At 43.1% G+C, this 25,945-nt stretch overlaps 1 protein-coding gene across 1 annotated transcript in view; it reads right to left on the bottom strand.

The window, feature by feature from the left end:
- The window catches only part of lhpp (phospholysine phosphohistidine inorganic pyrophosphate phosphatase), a 45,217-nt gene extending 20,053 nt beyond the window's left edge, over positions 1 to 25,164 (bottom strand). Inside the window, exons 1-6 of the mRNA XM_015962972.3 lie at positions 24,819 to 25,164; positions 24,446 to 24,633; positions 24,022 to 24,175; positions 23,848 to 23,911; positions 23,665 to 23,757; positions 20,494 to 20,585 (exon numbers count right to left, since the gene is read on the bottom strand). Of these exons, the coding sequence (XP_015818458.3) occupies positions 20,494 to 20,585; positions 23,665 to 23,757; positions 23,848 to 23,911; positions 24,022 to 24,175; positions 24,446 to 24,633; positions 24,819 to 24,970 (743 nt within the window). The 5' untranslated portion in view covers positions 24,971 to 25,164. The remainder of the gene's footprint in view (positions 1 to 20,493; positions 20,586 to 23,664; positions 23,758 to 23,847; positions 23,912 to 24,021; positions 24,176 to 24,445; positions 24,634 to 24,818) is intronic.
- Between the last annotated feature and the right edge of the window lie 781 nt (positions 25,165 to 25,945).

The following is a 25,945-nucleotide window of genomic DNA, read 5'->3' as shown; positions in this document are numbered from 1 at the left end:
ACACATTAGACATGTTATGTGCAACTGTGCAAATATGTGCATTGTGTCGTTTTATTGTACAGGCTACATTAGCCACATACGCTTGGATATTGACAGGGGAAAGCGAATTAGGATGATGAGGTTTGGCTGCTACAAAATGGGAATCTACTGGGCAACAGACAGAAAACTGACTTTATTTTCTTTAAAATATTGTATTAAAAAATAAATAATTAAAAAAATGATTATAGGCATAGGTCTGGGCATAGGTCAGTTTCAAAGCAGACATTGTGAATGAAACTGTAAGATAAGCACAGGGGTATTAAAGAGGGCTGCGTTCTGTTCAAATGAAGCCTATTATTGGTTTTATAAAACAACTGGCCAGGCAGCAGGACTGGAATGCAGCCTTCATTAATACACACTGCTTTACAAGTCACAATGTGGAGAAAATAAGACCTGTTAGTTGAAGGAATGGATATTGCCTAAGCTGTGATGGATATCCTGAATGGGGTCAACTTAAAAAGGTTGTAGTAGTTTTACTTACACACACACACACACACACGCACACGCACACGCACACACACACACACACAGAGAGAGAGAGAGAGAGAGAGAGAGAGAGAGAGAGAGACAGACAGAGAGAGAGAGACAGACAGAGAGAGAGAGAGAGAGAGAGAGGGTGTGTCCGAATCCAGAGGAAGGATGCTTGTGAGTACGGGTCCTCGCCGGTCTAGCAAGGCCGGGTCCTTGCAAGACTGCTAAAACCGGAAGTCAGCGGCTCTGAATTCGGACAGTACTAGCCTCGTTTTATTCCCGCCCCCAGGTCCAGTTGCTATGACAGCAGCAAACAGGCTAACAAGCCTGGGAAAATAGAAATCTGTTGTTTTTTCCTTTTATATGTTTTAGTTAATGACCTGCTTAATCATTAACTAAAACATATAAAAGGAAAAAAACAACAGAGGTACCGTTTAGTTAATGACCTGCTTAATCCTCCTCCTTGAACCGTCACCTTATCGTGGTGGAGGAGTTTGAGTGCCCTAATGATCCTAGGAGCTATGTTGCCTGGGGCACTTAGTGCCCCTGGTAGGGTCTCCCATGACAAATTGGTCTTAGGTGAAGGGTGAGACAAAGAACGGTTCGAAGGATCTTTCATGGTGGTGAAAACGAAGAGTCGGAGTACCCGGCCCGGAGGGTTACCGGGGTCCCACCCTGGAGCCAGGCCTGAGGTTGGGGCCCGTGAGCGAGCGCCTGGTGGCCGGGCTTTCGCCCATGGGGCCCGGCCGGGCCCAGCCCGAACCGGATACATGGGCTCGTCCAACTGTGGACCCACCACCCGCAGGAGGAACATGAAGGGTCCGGTGCAATGTGAATCGGGTGGCAGACCAAGGCGGGAGCCTTGGCGGTCCAATCCCCGGACAAGGAAACTAGTTTTTGGGACATGGAACGTCACCTCGCTGGCGGGGAAGGAGCCGGAGCTTGTGGCAGAGGTTGAGCGGTACCGGCTAGATATAGTCGGACTCACCTCGACACATTGCATTGGCTCTGGAACCCGAGACCTGGAGAGGGGTTGGACACTCTACTTTGCTGGAGTTGCTCCGGGTGAGAGGCGGAGGGCTGGGGTTGGCTTTGTGTTAGCCCCGAGACTCTCTGCCTGTGTGTTGGGGTTTACCCCGGGGGACAAGAGGGTAGCTTCCTTGCGCCTTCGGGTCGGGGAACGGGTCCTGACTGTTGTTTGTGCGTATGGGCCAAATATCAGTTCAGAGTACCCACCCTTTTTGGAGTCCCTGGGACGAGTGCTAGATAGTGCTCCATCAGGGGACTCCATTGTCCTGCTGGGGGACTTCAATGCTCACGTGGGCAATGACAGCTTGACCTGGAGGGGTGTGATTGGGAGGAACGGCCCACCTGATCAGAACTCGAGCGGTGTTTTGTTATTGGACTTCTGTGCTAGCCGCAGTTTGGCCATAACGAACACCATGTTCGAACATAAGGATGCCCACCGGTACACTTGGTACCAGGGCAGCCTAGGTCACAGGTCGATGATAGATTTTGTAGTCGTATCATCTGACCTGCGACCGTATGTTTTGGACACCCGAGTGAAGAGAGGGGCGGAGCTGTCAACTGATCACCACCTGGTGGTGAGTTGGATCAGATGGCAAGGGAACATGCCGCGTAGACCTGGCAGACCCAAACGCATAGTGAGGGTCTGCTGGGAACGCCTGGCAGAAGAACCTGTCAAGACGGTCTTCAACTCCCACCTCCGGCAGAGCTTTGACCACGTCCCGAGAGCAGTGGGGGACATTGAGTCCGAGTGGGCCTTGTTCCACTCTGCGATTGTCGAGGCGGCTGTTGCTAGCTGTGGTCGTAAGGTGGCCGGTGCCAGTCGTGGTGGCAACCCCCGTACCCGCTGGTGGACACCAGAGGTTCGGGGAGCCGTCAGGCTGAAGAAGGAGGCCTACATGGCGTGGCTGGTCTGTGGGTCTCCGGAGGCAGCAGACAGGTACCGGATAGCCAAGCGGGGTGCAGCAGTGGCAGTTGCCGAGGCAAAATCTCGGGCGTGGGAGGAGTTTGGTGAGGCCATGGAGAAAGACTATCGATCGGCTCCAAAGAGGTTCTGGCAAACTGTCCGGCGCCTCAGGAGAGGAAGGCAGCAACTCGCTCACACTGTTTACAGTGGGGATGGGGAGCTGCTGACGTCAACTGAGGCTATAGTCGGACGGTGGAAGGAATACTTTGAGGAGCTCCTCAATCCCACCAATGCGCATTCCGAGGAGGAACTAGAGCTGGGAGGCCTGGGGATGGACTGTCCGATCTCGGGGGCAGAAGTTGCTGAGGTAGTCAAACAACTACACAGCGGCGGAGCCCCGGGGGCGGATGAGGTTCGTCCTGGGTATCTCAAGGCTATGGATGTTGTAGGGCTGTCATGGTTGACACGTCTCTACAACATTGCGTGGTCATCGGGGGCAGTTCCTAGGGAGTGGCAGACCAGGGTGGTGGTCCCCATCTTTAAGAAGGGTGACCTGAGGGTGTGTTCCAACTATAGGGGGATCACACTCCTCAGCCTCCCTGGAAAGGTCTACTCCAAGGTACTGGAGAGGAGGGTCCGATCGATAGTTGAATCTCAGATAGAGGAGGAGCAATGTGGTTTTCGTCCTGGCCGTGGAACTGTGGACCAGCTCTATACCCTTGCAAGGGTGATGGAGGGGGCATGGGAGTTTGCCCAACCAATCCACATGTGCTTTGTGGATTTGGAGAAGGCTTATGACCGTGTCCCCAGGGGCACCCTGTGGGGGACGCTCCAGGAGTATGGGGTGGGTGGATTTCTGTTAAGGGCCATTCAGTCCCTTTACCAGAGGAGCGTGAGTTTGGTCCGCATAGCCGGTAGTAAGTCGGACCTGTTCCCAGTGAGGGTTGGACTCCGCCAGGGCTGCCCTTTGTCACCGGTTCTGTTCATCACATTTATGGACAGAATTTCTAGACGCAGCCGTGGTGTTGAGTGTGTCGAGTTTGGTGGCAGGAGAATCTCGTCTCTGCTTTTTGCGGATGATGTGGTCCTCCTAGCTTCATCCAGCTCTGACCTTCAGCTCTTGCTGGGTAGGTTCGCGGCCGAATGTGAAGCGGCTGGGATGAGGATCAGCACCTCCAAATCTGAGACCATGGTTCTCGACCGGAAAAGGGTGGCTTGCCACCTCCGGGTCGGGGGAGAGGTCCTACCTCAAGTGGAGGAGTTTAAGTATCTCGGGGTCTTGTTCACGAGTGAGGGTAGGAGGGATCGGGAGATCGACAGGCGGATTGGTTCGGCGTCTGCAGTGATGCGGACGCTGAGCCGATCTGTCGTGGGGAAGAGGGAGCTGAGCCAGAAAGCCAGGCTCTCGATTTACCGGTCGATCTACGTCCCAATCCTCACCTATGGTCATGAGCTTTGGGTAATGACCGAAAGAACGAGATCGCGGATACAAGCGGCCGAAATGAGTTTCCTCCGTAGGGTGGCCGGGCTCAGCCTTAGAGATAGGGTGAGGAGCTCGGACATTCGGGAGGGACTCGGAGTAGAACCGCTGCTCCTCCGGATCGAAAGGAGCCAGTTGAGGTGGTTTGGGCATCTGGTCAGGATGCCTCCTGGACGCCTCCCTGGGGAGGTGTTTCGGGCATGTCCTGCCGGCAGAAGGCCCCCGGGTCGACCCAGGACACGTTGGAGAAGTTACATCTCCAATCTGGTCCGGGAACGCCTTGGGGTCCTGCCGGAGGAGCTGGTGGACAAGGCCGGGGAGAGGACGGCCTGGAGCTCCCTAGTTGGGATGCTGCCCCCGCGACCCGGACCCGGATAAGCGGAGGAAGACGACGACGACGACGACCTGCTTAATCTCCGTCGCCAACGTTATTATTTAAGGCTGAGAAGCAACCATATCCAGGTAAAAAAAAAAATATTTTTTTTTGTTTAGTGAACTGGCTTTCAGGAATCATATGCTAACTTAGCTAGTTTCATTTATCTTTTAAGCAACTGAAAGACCTGTGGCTAAAAGTACAAATTACTATAGAACATACTAACAAGTAGATAAATAATATTGCCTAAATAAATTTTAATTTACTAATAAAAATGTATTTGATCTTCATGCTTATTTGTTTGTATTCTGCATAAAACAGCATTGAAATGTTAATGTTTATTGTCCTTTTTATCTTAAGCCTAATGCCTGTATCTCTTTTAAAAAAGCATTCATTTAAACATTTTTACAGGCAGTTTGTGACCATCAGGGCCGCTTTTTATTGACACCTATGTGGGCTGGCCGGGGGGGTGGGGGGGTGGGGGGGTGTGTGTGATGGTAAATGGCCTGTATTTATGGCAACTTCTTAAGGTTCTACAACCCCCCAAGGCATTTCACAACACAATCAGTCATCCACCCATTCACATACACACACATTCACACACACATTCACAGGCTGGTGATGGTGAGCTACAGCTGCTCTGGGGCGCACTGATGAACACTGGCGCCACCACATGTAAGGAACAAACAGTAATTTCATTTCTTTTCTCCTAACTCTTATGCACTTAAGGGGTTTAGTCAATAGTGAGCATCCTAACTTGTGTAATTCTGTGGCAAAAACAAAGATGGTATTCGTCTCAGGAAACCAAAAGATATGATCTGGACATGCATTCAGGAATGGAATACAGAAAAAAAAGCTTTTGTTATCTGTAAGAGGGAAATCCAGCAAAGCAAGAATAGAAACACAGTGTAACATGTTTATATACACATTTACCTTGCAAATTATTTACCAGCAACCAGCTGCTGTCAGACAAAGAAGATGCAGGTGTAGCTCAGTTCTTGTTTGTATGTTCTTGTCTTTAAAAATATCTAATTATAAGCACAATTTGTCATAATAATGTTTGCAAGAGAACAAAAACAAAAGTGCAGAACGAATCATCCTCCAGGCAGTTTTGAACACAAAAGGGGCCCCTGTGGACGACACTTCAGTTCCAATGTTGTCCACCTAATATGTTTCCAGGATAGTTTTGAAAGTGTGTGACAGCAGATACGGCACATTCCGAGACGTTATGGCTGTTAAGTTGCCAAACATTTGACAAGTTCACAGCCTGAACAGAGATGAGTGCCTCAGAGATAACTACTTCCTTCCAACACAGACAGAACCGATGTGCTCACAGCGGTTAGGAGGACAGGGTGTGGGACTGTGCTGCTCTGCTAGACGGTATAACAGGGCAGGCTTGCATTTTTGCCTACAAAGAGGAAAAGGCTTCACAAACATCAACACTAAGCAAATGTGTGGTTAAAAGTGTGACTCAGATAGAACCTGCAAAGGCATGACTGCACGTTAAAGCCAGTTCCACACGAGAGAATTAAAAGGCCTCAGAGGGATGAATCGTTCAGGTGGAAAATGCATAAAAACAGAAAAAGCAAATGCAGCAGGTAACTCTCCCTCCGTTATGGACAGGCGTACACCTGAAACCATGCATGTTATCATAGCCATTGATGGTGCAGGACACCAGAGAGAGGACTGAAAGATAAGCTCGGCTGAAATACAGTATGAACCTGAGAGCAAAGCCAGGGGCAGTTCTCAGCTTGTAAAGGGAAGACTAAACTGCAGCCACAGCCTTGCACAGTTGCCATTGCCACCCTGCTGAGGTTCGGTGTCACAGATCTGCACAGAACAAAGCCCGTCCGTAATCACTGCTGTCTTATGTTCTGTCCAATGATTCACCAGAGAGGAGATCTAATAGGCTGTTTATGTCAGGTGAGAGGAGCAGCAGCTTCCTGGATCCCACATACTTGAATCTCTTCAGTTTAAACTGTGTGTTCATTCAGCTTGTCGACAACAATGTAGACACAATCCGCCTGTATCAGACTGGCAGTTAAGGGTAGATGCTTCTGGGTGTTTCAGAGGGAGGAATGCAAATTGCAGAAATTTGCAATTTCGTTGTGCCTAAAGCATGTCCTGTTGTACAATGACATTAGAGCTTTCTCGTTCTAGTTTTGATCAGCTGATAGCAGGTCTGCACTGGGAGAAACTTATTTCATATTTACATGGACTCTGTTATCCATTAAGGGATGTTTCAGATGTTCTGCAGTGTGTTTCTTTGTAAAAGATACAAGCTATCTAAAACTTACCCATTTCCTGAATGGCCGCAGTTTAGAGAAATAGAGTTCTACTGGTGCACCATTACCAGGAAGTGAGCCACATCACTGATGAGCTTCAGATGACTCTACCACTGACTTGCAACGTGGATGTTTTATCTCCACAAATTACATAAGTCTAGAGGAGCTTCTGCGGTGCGGTGGAGCTACTAATGCTAACGGTTAGCTTTTACAAGTCGAGACGTTCTCTGCTCATTTTGGACGCTAAACCAACAACAGCCTTCCTCTTTGTGAGTCAAGATGGGCGAGTCCATTAACGTTAAGGCAAGGCAGCTTTATTTATAGAGCACATTTCAAACACAGAGGCAATTAAATGTGCTTTACGTTTATCAGGACATGATATGAAAACACATAAAAACACAAATTAAAATACACTCAGATAGAATTACAGTTAGGAGCTAAAGGGGAAGACGGAGTTGTGGCGCAGATTACAGTGGAGATGATGCAGCATACGAAAGAACTCATTGAAAGGCTGATGAGTACATTAGGGTTTTTAGTTAACAGGGTTGGGGCAGATCTGAGGTCATGGGGAAGCTGATTCCATATGTGAGCAGCATAGTAACTAAATGCATCTCCGCCATGTTTGGTTCTGACCCGTGGCTCTACCAGCTGATTGTTTCCAAGGGATCTCAGAGTCCTATTGGGTGTATATACAGGAATGAGATCGGACACGTATTTTGGTCCCATGCCATTGAGTGAATTATAAACTACTAGGAGCACTTTGAAATCTATTCTGTAGTTTACTGGTAACCAGTGTAGGGATCTAAGAATATGAGTGATGTGCTCCGTTCTCTTGGTTCTTGTTAAGACTCTAGCAGCAGCATTCCGAACAAGCTGCAGTTGCTTCACAGCTAAGAGACAGTGTGACATAGATCTGTCAGGCTTTTCACATCCTAGAGGTTCATCATCTACAGGGAGTGCAGAATTATTAGGCAAGTTGTATTTCTGAGGAATAATTTTATTATTGAACAACAACCATGTTCTCAATGAACCCAAAAAACTCATTAATATCAAAGTTGAATGTTTTTGGAAGTAGTTTGTTTTTAGTTTGTTTTTAGTTTTAGCTATTTTAGGGGGATATCTGTGTGTGCAGGTGACTATTACTGTGCATAATTATTAGGCAACTTAACAAAAAACAAATATATACCCATTTCAATTATTTATTTTTACCAGTGAAACCAATAGAACATCTCCATATTCACAAATATACATTTCTGACATTCAAAAACAATACAAAAACAAATCAGCAACCAGTATAGCCACCTTTCTTTGCAAGGACACTCAAAAGCCTGCCATCCATGGATTCTGTCAGTGTTTTGATCTGTTCACCATCAACATTGCGTGCAGCAGCAACCACAGCCTCCCAGACACTGTTCAGAGAGGTGTACTGTTTTCCCTCCTTGTAAATCTCACATTTGATGATGGACCACAGGTTCTCAATGGGGTTCAGATCAGGTGAACAAGGAGGCCATGTCATTAGTTTTTCTTCTTTTATACTCTTTCTTGCCAGCCACGCTGTGGAGTACTTGGACGCGTGTGATGGAGCATTGTCCTGCATGAAAATCATGTTTTTCTTGAAGGATGCAGACTTTTTCCTGTACCACTGCTTGAAGAAGGGGTCTTCCAGAAACTGGCAGTAGGAATGGTAGTTGAGCTCAGCCCGAAAAGGCCCCACAAGCTCATCTTTGATGATACCAGCCCAAACCAGTACTCCGCCTCCACCTTGCTGGCGTCTGAGTCGGACTAGAGCTCTCTGCCCTTTACCAATCCAGCCACGGGCCCATCCATCTGGCCCATCGAGACTCACTCTCATTTCATCAGTCCATAAAACCTTAGAAAAACCAGTCTTGAGATAATTCTTGGCCCAGTCTTGACGTTTCAGCTTGTGTGTCTTGTTCAGTGGTGGTCGTCTTTCAGCCTTTCTTACCTTGGCCATGTCTCTGAGAATTGCACACCTTGTGCTTTTGGGCACTCCAGTGATGTTGCAGCTCTGAAATATGGCCAAACTGGTGGCAAGTGGCATCTTGGCAGTTGCACGCTTGACTTTTCTCAGTTCATGGGCAGTTATTTTGCGCCTTGGTTTGTCCACACGCTTCTTGCGGCCCTATTGACTATTTTGAATGAAGCGCTTGATTGTTCGATGATCACGCTTCAGAAGCTTTGCAATTTTAAGACTGCTGCATCCCTCTGCAAGACATCTCACTATTTTTGACTTTTCTGAGCCTGTCAAGTCCTTCTTTTGACCCATTTTGTCAAAGGAAAGGAAGTTGCCTAATAATTATGCACACCTGATATAGGGTGTTGATGTCATTAGACCACACCCCTTCTCATTACAGAGATGCACATCACCTAATATGCTTAATTGGTAGTAGGCTTTCAAGCCTATACAGCTTAGAGTAAGACAACATGCATGAAGAGGATGATGTGGACAAAATACTCATTTGCCTAATAATTCTGCACTCCCTGTATTTTCAGAAGTCAATGCAGGAGATAGGTGTAGGAGACTATTTTCATGTTCAGCCTGCATGAAAAACTCAGAGTGACTGATCAGAAATAATCATTGAAAACGGTTTTCAGTGAACTACACGTTTAAAAAACTGTTTGATGCTCAGTTTATAAAGTAATGTTTGTATGGCCACTGACATTTTGGAGATTAGAGTTGTGTGAAGGTGTATTCTTTTGGATGGGCGGGTCACGCCTGTTTAAGCTAGCTTATTTCAGATGGCTGCAAATGAAGCATCTTAAAAACAGCTTCAGTCTCAAATAATTCACCGCAACTCACGCAAACAATATATCTATTTTTTCAACTTGAACATTTGAGATTATGTTTAGAATAAATGACACTTGACCCTTGGATGCACTGGAAGAGCTACATTTGGCTGCTACTGGTGATGCTTTTGCTTGTAAATAACTTGAATATTCAATGGAAATATCTATGTGATGGAAATTTGATGGCAGCTATTGAGTCAAGTGTGTTGAGGCAGAACAATCCAAACTTGAAGGACACTCAAAAACCTGAATCTGACCCTCATGCTGTTATAGAACAAACTCTTTCTCTATTGTTCATGAAGCCATCTATAGTTTTCCTTTTTTACTTTAATTGTTGCTAAAGTTATGACATTTAAGTGCATGAAGGCTTGTGAAAACCAGCACAATACCATCTGCATTCTGGGACACTCACAAAGCTCCAACTGCAGGGTTTAGTTCAGACAGGACATCAGAAAACATTTGACTGTCTTAAGTTTCTGAAACCTTTTGATGTCCTTTCTCTCAGAAAAGAACAAGAGCTGCCAAATATCTTCCATACTATCAGCTAAGTCACATTTCAGGGATGCATGGCAACAGTGAGTGATGCCCTTTGTGCTCTCATTCCACATCCTTTACAGTCCTGCTGGTTCTGATGACTGATTACAGGAGCAGTACTGAGCAGTTACACTGATAGCTTTGAAGATTTGCATGGCGACTGTCTGGCGAGAGTTATGTTCTAACTGAAGTTATTCATTCCCAAAAACTGCATTCGTGCATGCCTGTGTGTGTTTGAGTGTATTTTACAGAAATACAACAGCTTCATTGATAAGGTGTGAGTTAGCCTCTGAATTTTATAATACATCCCTAAAGTGTCTACTCTTAGAGTCTAGGCTGTATGTAGTAACTGTGAAGTACAAAACATGTTTGTTGAACTCAAATAAAAATGAAAAGAGAGAAAAAAATGAAACATTATTAACAGGAGTTAAAAAGTAACTGACATCTAACCTGTGTTTTCTTTCAGAATTAGCCCAGAACCAAGGAAAAGGCCTGATAAGGCACAGAGGTGGCTCTGTTATGGGTTGGGAACAAATGGGAGCCACACGCTGCTGAAACTGCTGATTGATCGTGAGCGTGCTATGTGCTAACATTAGCAAATCTGCTTGTAGTTTCACTTTTGATCCCAACCTTTGGACCGTTTCTGCCTTTTAGAATGGGTTGTGTGTCTGGTTTCCATTTTCCTCCACAGCACATAGATTACCACGTAGTGCGCAGGTAACATGTGTTCAGACTGTGGTGTGCACATTTAACAAAACTTCAAATCCATAAAAAAGTAAATCGAAGAATTTCCCTCCACCCATCCATTTTCAGCCGCTTATCCAGAGATGGGTCGCAGGGGCAGCAGCCTAAGCCGAGACGCCCAGACTTCCCTCTCCCCAGCTACTTGGGCCAGCTCTTCTGGGGGGAATCCCAAGGCGTTCCCTGGCCAGCCGAGAGACATAGTACTTCCAGCGTGTCTCAGGTTCTCCCTTGGATTTCTTCCCAGTTGGACGTGCCTGGAAAACCTCACCAGAGAGACGTCCAGGAGGCATCAAGACCAGATGTCTGAGCCACCTCAACTGGCTCCTCTCGACGTGGACGAGCAGCAGATCTACTCCGAGCCCCTCCCGGATGACCGAGCTTCTCACCCTTAGAGCCCAGACACCCTGCGGAGAAAAGTCACTTCAGCCGCTTGTATCCGCAATCTCGTTCTTTCGGTCACTACCCAAAGCTCGTGACCATAGGTGAGGGTAGGAACATAGACTGATCGGTAAATCGAGAACTATGCCTTTTGGCTCAGCTCTCTCTTCACCACGACAGACCGGTACAACGCCTGCAGACACAGCACCAATCTGCCTATGGATCCCACGCTCAAGGAATTTATTGACTCAAACCATTCAATGATACTGTTGTGTTGTTTGATTGCAAAATAGTAAAAAACAAAAAGAGCCTTCACTTATAAGCTGGAAGGTGAATAATCCAACCACATGCATCATTTAAATCCCATGTTTTCTTTGAACACTAAGACTTAAGTAAAGTCTTGATGTTAGGTAAAAAAAAATCATGGATACAAAACTGAGCTTCTATGGGCAAAAAAGTGACTTTACTGTAGGTCGAAGTGATAGACAATCACAATTAGTTGTAGGAAAAGGGAGAGAAATGCATCGGTATGCTAGCACATTTATGAATGAAAAATATTTTTAAATTTTAGAGCCTCATTAAAAATACATCAAAATCACAGTTTACAAATCTAATTGAAATAAATTTTATTAACCAACGTTATGAATAAATTAACCAACAAATGAGGTGTTTACCTAATCAAACCGTGAAATACTAACTACACATTTTTATGTTAGTTCATCTGTGGAAATAATAATAAAAAAAATAAAAAATTGGGGGGGGGGGGGGGGGCTGTTACAGTACAGCTGATGGATGTTAGCTGCTGTTGAGTGAAAATGTTTGCTCTGCACTCTTCGCCAGATTCAGACTTCAGATCCTCCTGTAACTCACCGAGGATCTGGTGCACCACTAACACAACTTCTTCACAGGAAAACGTGTGCAACCTCTAAGAATTTATGCAAATTAGTGTTTCATTTTCACACACAGGAGCAGCGATAAACCCCCTTTACAGCCGGTGCATAAAAGGGCAGGGTGATGTGAAGATGCTTTACTGAAGCTTCAAAGCTGCCCAGCTGCCAAGATAAGGGAACAGCAACAAAGAGTAGGGACCAACTGAGGTCACAGACAGTGGGAGACCTTCACTCAAATCAGACAAGAAGCCATAGGGCAGAAAAATGAAGATCTTAAAGGGATATTTCACCCCCAAGTGAAATTTAGTCTGTTGCCATATTCCTCACATCCCACACTAAGTCTGATCCCTTTCCGGTCGGCTCATGGGTCCCCAGAACAACGAAAAAACAAATGCAAGTCAACGGGTCTAAAAGAGCTATTTTCTAATCCACTTTGCCTTCCGCCCTGGATTGCACATATGTTGTACTGCAATTTAAATGAAAACTAATGTGTGTTTCGACCACGCCAGTCACGTACTTTGAGATTTATCAGATTGTAAAAGTTCGTAATTAGCATGACTACAAACGAGATGTTGGTATGTCGCATATTTGACATCACCACATAATCTCTTCTCTCCTAGCATAGCTGCTACTTACCACATGGCCAGATTTTGGGTGGTTCTTTCCTTCTGAACGAAGGATTTGAAGTTTGCTGAACTTACAGCCATTTTCATTCTGTTTTTCTCCGTGTCTGGTTCGATTATGTCACTTTGGTGATGCATATTTGTAGTCCTGGACTTATTTTCACACAAAACCGAAAATAATGTATCCCCCCATTCATAAATAAGTGCTTTCTTGGTATCAAAATGGGTCTTTAAAAGTCACGGACATCATATGTGAAATCCATGACACAAAACAATTAGAAAATAGCGTTTTTAGCCCCATTAACTTGCATTTGATTTTTCATTCTTCAGGGAAACCATGCTTCGGAAGTAGATGGGCGTGACTTAGGCTCCCTATAAGAGGTTTAAAGGCATTTTATAACTAGCGCGGTAATTCCTCTGATCTGGCAGTATTCATTTAGCTTTAGCTTTGCATAAACAATGTAAGTGAATGGTAACAGCTAGCATTTTGTGTGACAAAGTCATTAAAATTACTCAATAATTATCCAATTTTTTCGCTGTAGTCCTCTGATCTGACATGCTCCATGCAAACCAGACATTGATTTATTTTCTCCACTGGTGTTGTTGAGGAACTTCTTAAGCTTGGATTATGCTTGACGCGTCTGCGAGATTCGCACTGCTCCGCGCGGCAAAATTGCGTCATTTTAACAACCACGCCCCTCCACCGCGCCTCCGCACGGCCCAAACTTTCCGCACCGCGCACCTAGGAAATTTTCTAACCACGCAGACGGTCGGACGTGGAAAAACATGGTGGACTGGCAAGAACTAGTATGGCAGAGGTTCGTAAATACAGACATTTGTATGATTCAGCTCTCAGAGATCACCGTGATCAACATGTTGTTAATAATTCTCGGAGAGAAATAACTCGCACTGTCGGAAAAGACGAGGACGCTGTTAAAAATGCTAGAATGCCATGTTGTAAACAACAGTAATTTTTACTTCTACTATGGTGTAGTGTTGGATGCATGCCGTAGAGCTCCATGCTGCCCCCTACAGTTTGGGAGAATATTGGCTCACCGCAGAGACAAGCCGCTTGAACTATAAAAGCTGCAAGTTGTGAAGCGCGTTCCATCTGCGAGCCGCATCACCAAGGGGAAAGTAAATGCGTCAAGCATAAACCAAGTTTTAGGGCAGCAAGCTTTTATCTTCTTTGTTCCACATTAGATAGAATTCTTTGCAACATCATATTGCTGTGTGTTTTCACAACCCTTTGCTAAACGAGAAAGAACCATTTTCTTGCATTAGGAATGTAGCATAACCAAACTGTGGCACAAGAAACTAAGTGTAGCTCATGCATTTGTGTCTACAGAAGTAGGTGTCTTTTGTGGCAGCTGCGTTGTGTTCTCGCGCCTTGCAGCATTGGCTTGTTGTAATTTAGTCCCAAGTCTAAATCGTTTCTGTAATTTCTTCATGTTACTTATCATTTTCATTTACACTTGATATGATTATTGAGGTCATCAAGAAAAATTAGGATCATTATTGAGAAATTTTTTAGCTGCTAGCTGTTACCATTCCCTTACATTGTTCATGCTAAGCTAAAGCTAACAGAATACTGCCAGATTAGGAGAATGACTGCGCTGGTTACAAAATGTTTTTTCTCTCTTATCTAACTCTGGGGAACATGGCAACAAACAAAATCTCACCCAGAGGTGGAAGATCTCTTTAAACATTTTAAACGATCATGATTTCATCACATGGAGGAGTACTGGATCTTACTGTCTGCGCTCAAATAATCACCTAAAGCTGGAGGTCCCGTTTGAGCATTCAAATCTGTGAAAAAGAGCTTTCGATCAGTCAGCTCTTTCTAAAAGGAACAAGCTTTAAAAAGATTGGAACTTAACTTAATTAATTTCACTAAATGCTTTCATGTCCAGAGTGACAGCTTTCCAGTTGAACTCTTTACATTGTAATTGTTTTTCATGATGTGTATGCAATTGAATTTCTTTACTTTTGTAACTGTTTTGCTGCCTCTTGGCCAGGACTCCCTTGTACAAATAAAAAAATAATGTAAAAACTGAATTACAGGACAGAATTATTGTCATATTCACAATCTCACATAATGTTGCACAAGTAGATTCTTTCTGTTTGCATTCTGAGTAGGGAATGATTGTCAGCTATCAACATTTTAGCTGTGAAACAGGTTGAACTGTAGCCATTTCTGTGTTTTTTAAGTAGATTAGCTGTAACGGCCATCTTGAATTGGGGTGACTCCAAAAGTTTAATCAGTTGTAGATGAACATCCTAGGAGGACTTTTTGAGAGTTTTATTCAAATCCATCCAGATATTTTGTTAAAACATAAATGAGCAAATACAAAAGTCCCACATTTTGGCCATAATCATCCAACCTCAGTTTCTGTTTGGGGCTCTTGGTTATAATCTTTTGTTTTGGCTCACTACTACAGTTGTTGGGCCTGCAGCTTCACTGCTTTGGTTCGGCGTCTGCTGCAGCTCCAGCAGGTGTTTGCAGCCTTCACGTTATCACATTGCTGACCTTACTGTACTCACTAGATGCATTTATATTACTTGCATTTACTTTTTAGTGGTAAAACATCGCAAATAACCAGTAGGATCTTTTGTTAGCTGGCAGTCAGTAACTACTAACATGATTAATTCAACTCAATCTGGTGTTTAAATTTAGACTCAAAATGCCCCCAAAACAGTATTTCAGTGCAGTTTTAATGTCCATCTTCATTATTTTTATTTTTTTCTTCTAAAATAATCCCAGAACAGTGTTGTGTTCAACCTTGACGATGGTTATGTTCTGGGTACCAAAACCTTCTATGCGAAACATTTAGCAGACATCAAGGACTCTTGTAGCTGAATGTTCCAACGGCCCCTCAAACACACCACTGCAAGCATAAAGAAAGGCTGAACAAAGGTTGAAGTGGAGCTCTGCATTTGGCAGGTCGTTCCCATGCAGCTGATTAACTCAGCAGCCAGGTTTCCACACACCCCGTCTAATTTCCAGCCACTTTTTCCTGGTAGGCCTCAGTTTTGAAAACCTGGTCTACATTAGAGCACAGGGATCCCTGGCTCCCCTCAAACACACCAACTTTAGCTCATTATTTAAAGAAGCAGGGGAAGTTGAGTGCTTGCAGAGCTGCTCTATTACAATCATGCCTGTACTGGGCCTTTGGTCCAACAGTCATTGCTTCTGAGACCCGTGATCTCAAGCTGCTTGGTCCTCTCTTGAATTTAATCAACAGCAACCATAAAGTTATCTACCGTGGTGATTTTAACTTTGTGATCACATAAATCTTTGAGTTGTTTTTACTTGACTTTGAGCACGGCTGTAGCGTAATGGTTTAATCTGCACTAAGTCATTTTGTCTTGACATGATCTAATCTGCATCGTGTTACAGAAAAGCAAGTTTCTGACTCCTATCCAGAGAAATTCACAGAAAGACAAAAACAGGCATGTCACTTCATTGTAAACACTCCCCTTTAATCACCTTCACTAAAAAACAGCAACGAGCATCATAAGAAAGCAGTCAGGGAAAGTTTTTCAATCCGACAGATTAGCTTTAATAAAAGCCTACAATTTGTCTGATGCACGCCTTTTTTTATGTCTTGTCACCGTGTCTGGGGGAATTTGAAGCCATCCCTTTTTTTTCCTCCCCGAGCCTGATGGGAACTGGAGGCCTGTACAGCATCTGGTTGACTTGGAAACAGCTGTGTTTTCACAGATCTGACTGAGGGTTTATAGCTACTCAAAGCAGGCCAGGGTTCACTTGGGCTTTTTGGCTAAACAATGTTTAATCTCACGTCTCGAGGAAAATTTAAGGTCCCACTGAAACACAGTAAAATGTCACAGATACTCTTCTTTTTTCCCCCAGACTCTGTGTGTACTCTACGGGTCTTGTGAGTGATTGTAAATATAACTAGCTGACTCTGTTTAACGGTTCAAGAATGCTGTTTTTCCCTTCTCATTCCTGGTTGCAAGCATAAAAAACATTAACAAAATACAAAAATAAGTCTCTGTTGCTCCAGATGTCAGAGTCATAGTAGGTCGGCTACAGAGGAGCAGATTAAAGTCTAATGCTGTCAGTGGCGGCTGGTGAAAAAAATCTTGGGAGTGGCTATATGTGATTCCTATCTCTGGCTCCTTCAAAGGCAGTTCGAAATCTGGGTATTGTGATTGATGAACACCTGAGCTTTAAAGATCATGTTGCCTCTGTTGCTCGTTCATGCCGCTTTGCGCTGTATAACATACGAAAGATCAGACCATACCTAACACAACATGCCACCCAGCTCCTGGTGCAATCTACTGTCATCTGCCACCTCGATACTACAATGCCCTTCTAACTGGTCTTCCAGCCTGTACTGTGAGACCTCTTCAAATGGTCCAGAACGCAGCGGCGCGTCTGGTCTTCAATCAGCCAAAAAGAGCACACGTCACTCCTCTGTTCATTGAGCTCCAATGGCTACCGCTAGCAGCACGCATCACATTCAAATTGCTAACACTAGCATACAAAGTCCGAGATGGTACTGCTCCCATCTACCTGAATCCTCTTGCAAAGGCTTACGTCTCGGCCCAGCCACTCCGGTCATCACAGGATCGTCGGATAGCAGTGCCTACACCACGCTCAGGACAATCCAGACTCTTCTCATGCATCGTTCCACAAATGTGGAATGACCTTCCAAGCACTACCAGAACAGGAGCTTCCTTTTCAATTCTCAAGAAACTCCTGAAGACCCTGCTCTTCAGAGAGCATCTTCTAAACTAGCACCCCTCCCTGCACCCGTCCCCCCTCTCTACTGTCCACTCCTTGTTCCCTACTCTCCATGATTGATGTCAAGTTGTAGTTGTTATTGTTGTTGTTAGCCTCAAGGGCAATATGCCGATTATCACTTATAAGTCGCTTATGACAAAAGCGTCTGCTAAATACATAAGCATATATGTGAAATATTTCCCGTCTCAGTCCATAATAAGCATTAAAATCAACAGTTTAAAAAATAACTACAATTCCAATACAATCATTAATTTCCCTCCTTCAAGTAAGCAGTGTTACAGAAAGTCAGTTTTCTCATCTGTAGATAAAGTTGACTATAATTGTAATAATTCTCAAATAAATACACAAACCTGTGAGAGCCTTTAAGAGCAACAGTCAATAATTCAGTGTTTCAACCATCTGCTCAAAGCTGGGCATCTCAAAAGGCAATTCTCATCTTGACCAGTAGACGGCAGAAACAGGGAATAGAAATCGAATTAGATATGCTGTTTTATTTAACATACTCCCATAAAACAGTAACAAACACTATTTACAGCAACAGTTATGATTTCAGCTGCATATTAGACCAACAGTGAGTGTGTGAGTGAGGAAGTAAAAGAGTGAAAATGAGATCCAGCACTTTCTAGCATGCTAGCTGGTTGTTTTCTGTATGAGGAGCTGTCAGTTCACAGATGCTGAATGGGCCAGAATTCTCTGGTTCTCCCTAGCAACCACATGTGATTGGCTGTTTAGCTGCAGTTCAGGGGTGCTTTTCCCAGTGCCCCTGGAGTGAAACTAGTGAGTCTGTTGGAGGAAATCCATCAGGGCTGCCAACTGTCATGCTCACACGCATTTGACCCTCTTCACACGCTCTCACACCACACCTCCAATATCTCACGCTGAACAATCAGTTGAGTTGTAGTCGTTTTTCATGTTTGCTACTTTTGATTAGCTGTGGCCACCATCTTGTGTTGAGTAGACGTATATCCATAGAGTTTTATTAAAATCCGTCCAACAGAACGGACACACATTCACACATGAACAGGCAAAGGCAAACTCAAGACCAGTAAAACATTTTAGAAGAAACAAACAGACTTTTGTGTGAGTGGAGGGGATTTGAATGATAGTTCTGGTTAGCAGCACACTTCTAGGGCACTAAATCACCACAGCTGTAACACAAAACGACACTGATTGCACATGTGTTCTTTTACTATTCAATGCTATTCCAGCTGCTTTCGTCTCAGAATGAAACAAAATAAGGTTGAGCAGCGGTATAATTTAATCTGCCTCGCCCCGTGTTTAGCTAAGTGTGTCAGAGCATCAGCACACCAAAGCCCAGCCGAGTAACACAAACCACATGGGTCAAGCTAACTCCATGGAGAATTTGCATAAAAACAGCCTGGTTTCCTGTATGAAGGTGGCACAGAGGTAACCCCATCATGCACCAACATGTTGGCTACATGCACTAAACAGCACATCAGAGTGGGTAAACACACACACACACGCCTGTGTGTTTGTCATAAAGAAGAATAACAGCACCAACAGGGGAGTGGTTTGGTTGACGGACTGCAGGATTCAGCAAGACTGATGCTCAAAGCAGATTACTCCGTGTCAACCCAAGTCATGTGACCTAAACCTACGTGACATTTTTTCAGCAGGTCATGCAGTACAGTCCGTCTGGTCCACACCTCCACAGAACAAAACAAACGTTGCCATCTGACTTAGGAAGATGAGGGTGAGGAACACTCTGCTCTGCTCCAGCTGTGACTCCCTTTGGGCCCAGAATTCACGGCCAGGTTTGATTAAGCTGCTGCTATGTGATTTTGGTCCAGTTTAGACTGAGAACAAACAAATTAAGCATACTTCATAATCATGAGGTGTTGTGCATGCTGTACTCAGGCCAAATGATTTATGTTGGTCTGCTGGATTTGGGTCGTTAAGGAGCCAAACCCTTCTGGCTCAGTGTCTGCTTCATGCAAAAGCAACGGTTGTTTCTGCTCCATTCTAAGTACAATCATACTTAGGGGTATTTACTCTCACTGGCCACTTAACTGGCATTGTTTGTACTGGATTCGACCTCCTTTTGCCTTCAGAACTGTCTTAATTCTGCTTCAAAGTTCAACACGTTGTGGTTCAGTGATGGTGTTTTGCAGGTCTGGTACCAATAACCATGCCACGTTCAAAATCACTTAAATCTCCTCCCCCTGATGCTCAGCTTGTCTTTATCATCTCACGTAGATGCCTAAATACGAGTTGACTAGATGTGTTAACAAAGAGGTGTGCCTAATAAAGTGGCCAGTGGGTGGTTTTCTGAGCCAATGAAAGTAATGATGTGTGTACTGTAGTAGTAACTGTAGTCTGGATACGGGATTACAGCTAAATCTATAACATTTATTCTATTGTGGTTTCATGATGATATTTCCACCTCAATTAGAAAATAAAAATGTTTTGGATTCCTGATTTTTTACCAATGAATACTTTCTAAATGTACTCAAAAACTCCAAAGGAAAAGGTGCTTTTACCCTTTAAAGTCAACCACTTTGTTCTAATAAAACGGGGATGTCTGAATCAAACAATTAACCATAATTCATTACTATAAGTCTTGTTGCTCCAGATTAATTAGAAAATGCACTTTAAAGGGTTTAAAAACAGCATATGTGACCTTGTGTACTTCATAAATGCTGTATATATGCCTTCATGTATAGTTCCATAATGTTTCTGTTTGTGCCAAACCATCAGAACCACATAGTACCTTTGAAAAAATGCCCATATTTTCTCTGTAACGACACCAAAGAGGATATCCCACTAATCTCCAGATTCTACGGCATAAATTCTTTGGTGACTCCAACCCTGTGACCCATGTGTAGAGAGGAAAAAGCTATTTTTGGCAGAGTCTCAAACAAACAAACAAATCTGAAAGATTTAAGAATGGGGCGGTGAGTTCACAGGAAGTTTTGTGGAGGAAGCTTGAATGTGGAAATATGCTTTAAGGGTGCCCTCTTGTGGTGATGAAAATTATCTTTGAAAATGATACTTCCAGAATAAAAAGGCAAACATTTCAAGTCCATGGAAGAACAGATGACACCAGATAAGCTAAAAGTCAAGTGGACATTTGACATATTTATTCACTTAAGGTCATTTTGAGCCAAAAAGGAGACGTTTTATGGATCTGGGACTTCACTCACCTGTATTTACCAGTCCTGACTTGCACACCTTTCATGCCACAATACTGAGCTCCTCCCACGTCATTTACGAGATCATCGCCAATCATCAGAGTCTGAAATTATGGAACAAGGACACAGAAAGAACACTAAGAACCTGGGAGGGCTAAAAATAGAACACTTCCTCTGCTGGTTGAACTGGGTGTACCAAACGTTTAGCCTGGCCTGCCAGCTGTGCAGAATTAAACAGAGGACGAGTCTGGCAGGCCAGGCTACCAATCGTTACCAGTGAATAACACCAGTAACTAATGTTTTTAAAGTGTCCAGTGAATGATGGACTTCATCAACACTTTAGTACAGAGGAAAGAGTGGCAGGTTTAATTTGACTGGACCATTACTTGTTCTAAACCGGCACACAATGTTGGGAGAAAGTCTGGTTGGAGTGGTTCGGCATCAGCAGAGTGTGCCGTGTAGAATGTCACATCGTGAAGGAGATGTCTATTTGAGGAATTATTCACACGACTTTCTGACAGGAATGAAAGTAATGGCAGCTGTCAACGAGGAGGAGTTGGAGTGAACCAGATGGGAATTTCAACACATAAAAGAACAAAAAGGTCCTAGAGGGTAGCAGGATGTTCTCAAGACAGGAATGTTTCAGAAAAATGTTGGTGAGTAAGTACCTGCTGCTGTTTGAGGCACTTTAAACTCCACATTCAACGTTTATTTTTCTCAGATTGACTTCCCTGTTTAAATTAAATAATGTTATTAAGAGCTTCAAATTAATTAAATTTGATCTTAAAAGAGTAACAAACTAATCATAAAATTAGGACTAAATATGAAAACCATCCAGTTTACTTTATATTTTTGATGATTTTAAAGGTTGACTTCACTAAAAAAACATTTTTCAATTATTATTTCTGATTATAATCAGTTACTCTGAGTTTTTATAATAATAATAATAATACATTTTATTTAAAAGCGCCTTTCAGAACACCCATGGTCACTTGACAGAAAACACTTAATAAAATACAATAAAACAATAATAAAACCCAAACAAGAAAAAAAAAACTAAGAGAAAAACAGTTCAATAAAATCAGAGGTTGTAGGCAGATTTAAACATATGTGTTTTGAGTTTTGTTTTGAAAAGGGTAAAACTGTCAATGTTCCTGATGTCTGGGGGAAGTGAGTTCCAGAGACGGGGAGCAGAGCGGCTGAAAGCTCTGCTCCCCATGGTAGCGAGACGGGCAGAAGGAATGGCAAGATGGATGGAGGAAGAAGATCTGAGAGAACGGGATGGGGTGTGAATACTTATACGGTCTGAGATATATGGAGGGGAGAGGTTGTGGATTGCTTTGAAGGTATGGAGGAGAATTTTGAAGATGGACCTGAATTTAACTGGGAGCCAGTGAAGCTGTTGGAGAACCGGGGTGATGTGGTGAAAGGAAGGGGTTCTGGTGATAATACGGGCTGCTGAATTCTTGACCAGTTGCAGTTTATGAAGGAGTTTGTTGGGGAGACCATAAAGAAGTGAATTGCAATAGTCGAGACGGGAGGTGACGAGGCTGTGGACGAGAATGGCGTCAGTGTGAGGGGTCAGGGAGGGGCGGAGACGGTTTATTGAAAGTAGATGGAAGTATGCTGACCGAATTATGTTATTAATTTTTCATGTAGACTGAGCATGAAAATAGTCTGGTTTTCCCACTGTGTCAGAGGCGTTAGCATGCCATGTTAGATGCTTTGTTATGTAGACATCCAGGAACTTAAAGCTTTCCATTTATTCCACCTTAACACCTTCAATGTGAAGATGTAGGTGGGCCTCATCTTTAATCCTTCTGAAGTCTACAATGATGTTTGGTACTGTTTTCATCACACCTCTCCTGTTCAATTTCCTTATCAACAGTCTGTTGTATTGACTGGTGTCTCAGCTGTGACATGTTCAAAGTGGCATTCGGCTCAATGAATACACAGTAGTATAATATAAAATTCATGATTCTTAGCATCAAACTTGTGAAAATAATGTTTGGAAATTTGAGTACATACATAGATTACATCAGGAATATAAAGAAAATTAACATGAGTTTTTTTAAAAGATCAACTTTACTTTTAATACATTTTCAGTGGTCTCTAGTAGGAATGAATGCCTTGTAAGTTGTACGCTGGGGAAACAAAGCTCTGGTGCGCCTGTTTAAGAGACTAGAAGTGAGCCAAATCAGAACCTAGCTTGAGACAGTAGGATTTGGAATCTTATTTTCTGATAATTGGACATCTCTCCTCTGATTGGCTAACATCAACATGACTCTATCACTGACTCTGTTTGCGCTGTAATGGTGATGTTTTATCTCCACAAATAACACAAGCCTGAAGGGGGTCTGCCATGTTGAGGAGTTGCTACTGCTAACGGTTAGCTTCTACTAACCAAGACGTTCTCTGCTGTTTTCTGGACGCTAAACCAACAACAGCCTTCCCCGTCTTAAGCCAAGATGGGTGAATCCATGAATGTTAAGTGACAGCATGACGTAGATCTGTCAGGATTTTCAAATCCTAGAGTTTCACCATCTGTTTTCTACCAGAAGCTAATGCAGGAGATAGGCGTGTTATGCATGGCTGGCACTTATGGTCACCCCTCACAAAAACATTTGTTTGCTTCGTTCTAGTGAAATTGTGAGCTCCACCTTGTGTCGTGACCGATTCTTTCTTCTACTTTGAGCCGTTTAGTGGTGGCTAGCAAGCCACTTCTTGGTGCATTACCAGCACCAACTGGAGTGGGACCGGAATTCTAAATACTATTTATGTCAATATAAAAAACAATAAAGAATAAAAATAGTACAGAAATGTTTTGTTGGCTTGGGGCTTGAACCAGTGTTAAAGGCACATGCTGACATCTACTGTTTAGAGTTTGAAAACCCAAGCCTTTTGTGGACATTGTAAACTCAATTAAATGGAACTCAGGAGGGTGGAACCTCAGATGACCAATCAGATTTCAAGTGTGGCAGGTGTTACTCCAGGTCACTCCCGGGACACGTCCCTGGGGAAAACTACAATAGCAGAACTTTTCCAGGGAGCTGAGACTGACTCTTTTACGTATTTTAATTTATTTCAGCCCAAACCAAATAACTGACTGATACATTTTCACAGCTCCATTCTTAAACCAAATTGGTGCTTTGGGTACATGTTGTATGATTTTAAGTTACATACCTCATGTGGTTTAAGTCCCATGTCATTCAGGACACTTTGAAAAAAAGTCAGAGAGGGCTTCCCGATTACCTCTGCCTTTAAATCACAAGCATACTGGAGAAGACAATTTTTAAAATAAGTTTAGACAAAAGTAGTTATTTACTGTCAACCAATTCCCATTGTGTGATGATACACGTAACATACCTCAAGAGCTTTCATGTAAGCACCAACATCTAATTTCAGCCCATCGGTCTCTTTGTAATACCTCCTAAAACAGAGGAGAAGATTGGGAATGTTTAGCTGAAATTCCATTAGCTGAAATTCCATTAGGGAAATATTATTTTTATTACAACAAAAATTGTATATAAACACGAATACCCTTGACCAAGAGAGAACAGCACTGGATTCTCCAGGCCAATGAGGACCCTGAATGCCTCATTTAGGTTCTGGTAGGAAAAATGTTCAGCTGCGTCTCCAATGATTACACAGTTTGGGTTGGTCTGGTCAACACCATCAAACTCCTGAAGAAGTCCTGGAAAAAAAAGTAGTTTCACATTTAAGTGGAATCTGGAAACGTGTTTTATTTGTGTTTATTTGTTGCAATTTGCAGCTATTTCCATGCTGAATGTTTACAGGTGTTTGGTAAATCACAAGGTATTGATTAAATGAATTTTAAATCCAGTAAGTAGGAGCAGTTAACAAGGGCTCTGAAAAACTGGTGCAACACATTAAAGTGCTGCTAAATTGCTAATGGTATACATTTAGGGCTGGATTTAGGATTTTAAAAAGAGAAACGCATTACCATCATGCACCAGCAGGTGAGGCCGTAAACCTCTCTGCTTGACAACAGCAATGGCTGCGGGCGCAGGAGGGAAAACCTCAGACACAGAAATGTCAAAGCCCAGTCTTTGCAATTTGGCAACAAACTTCTCTCTGGTCGCCTGCGTCTCGTTGGTGCAGAAGCGCAGCTGCAGATCAGATGCTTTGAGCCTGCAATTTCAAACACATGAACAATTTGTACATCATTCACTTAAATATCGCGTGTTCTTGTACGCATGCCTGCATAAAGAAATATCTTCTGAATGAAATGAATGAAAACTTTCTTCCAGACTTTGTGAGTTCCTGTACTTGTAGGAACCAAATAATGCCCCAAACATCGCGATACTTTCACTTACTTTTTTACAGCTTCGATAGATCCAGGAATGGCAACTCCGTCGCCCTCTCCGCTGTCATACAAAACTCCGCACAAGTCCAAAATGACACCTTTCAAACTCTTTGCAAAGCCTGGCCAGCCTGTGGCAGCCATAGCGAAACGTTTGCTACGCATGCGCCAAAGTGAAGCGACCTAATATTGTAAGGAGTCACGATGGTGCCATAAAATAAATGCAACATTTGTAAATATTTGAGCAGATTTGGGGTAATAAGGATTTATGTTAATTAAAAGGGGATTGAATATAAGAACTGTAAATATCTACAGAAATATTGTGAAAGTTAAACATAAAAGACTAAAAACTGTTAATTTATACGCGTACAGTGAATACCATTTTATTAAACATTGAATATTGTTAGATTATGTTGTTAATTACATATTGAAATTACAGCTGTGAATTTTTTTTTATATTCCAATAAATTACATAAATGACTTGTATAATTGCACTTAAACTATTTATTTCCAGTGCACCGAGGAGTTGAACCTGCTTTTCCATTTCAATTATTGCTTATCTTTTTGTATTCAATTAGTTCATCTAGTTCTCAGTCACATTTGCTTTCACAGTAAATATTTAAGCAAATAGCTGATCTAAAACTGACAACCTTCACACTACAGTCCCCTTCTCTCCTGTTTTTGTTTTTCTTCTTAAATTATAAGCAGAGTGCCTCAGGTCCTTAAGTTTAGAAGCGATTGAAAAAAGTGGAAAACCTCTGCTTTTCCTTTATCCTACTGAAAAACAAAGTTCTAGGAAATACATAGGAAAAGGCTACTACTGTGAAACTAGAATCGAACTCTCCTTCTTCTAGATGAAAATGTACTATTTGGAAACTTTGTTATTATTATCCAGGTTGTCCTGGATTAAGGTAAATGACAGATTAGCCTGTAGCCTGATTATCTCTTTGCAGAAAACTTGGATATCACATAAACCTTTTAGTTTGTTCACAAAGTTGCTACCCACATGTAAGAGACATGGTTTTAACACAAGGAAAGCCTCCCAAGTAACCTTTGCCCTTCCATAGCCAAAAACGAATGCCCTCAAGAGAACAGTCATTTACAGAGCTGTTTCATATTGGAATATCCTGCCTCCAGGAG

Source organism: Nothobranchius furzeri, chromosome 16 (assembly GCF_043380555.1).
Source record: "Nothobranchius furzeri strain GRZ-AD chromosome 16, NfurGRZ-RIMD1, whole genome shotgun sequence".
In the NCBI taxonomy this organism is placed as follows: Eukaryota; Metazoa; Chordata; class Actinopteri; order Cyprinodontiformes; family Nothobranchiidae; genus Nothobranchius; species Nothobranchius furzeri.
The sequence above is the reverse complement of the archived record's forward strand: the minus strand, read 5'-3'. Positions and strand labels throughout refer to the sequence as shown.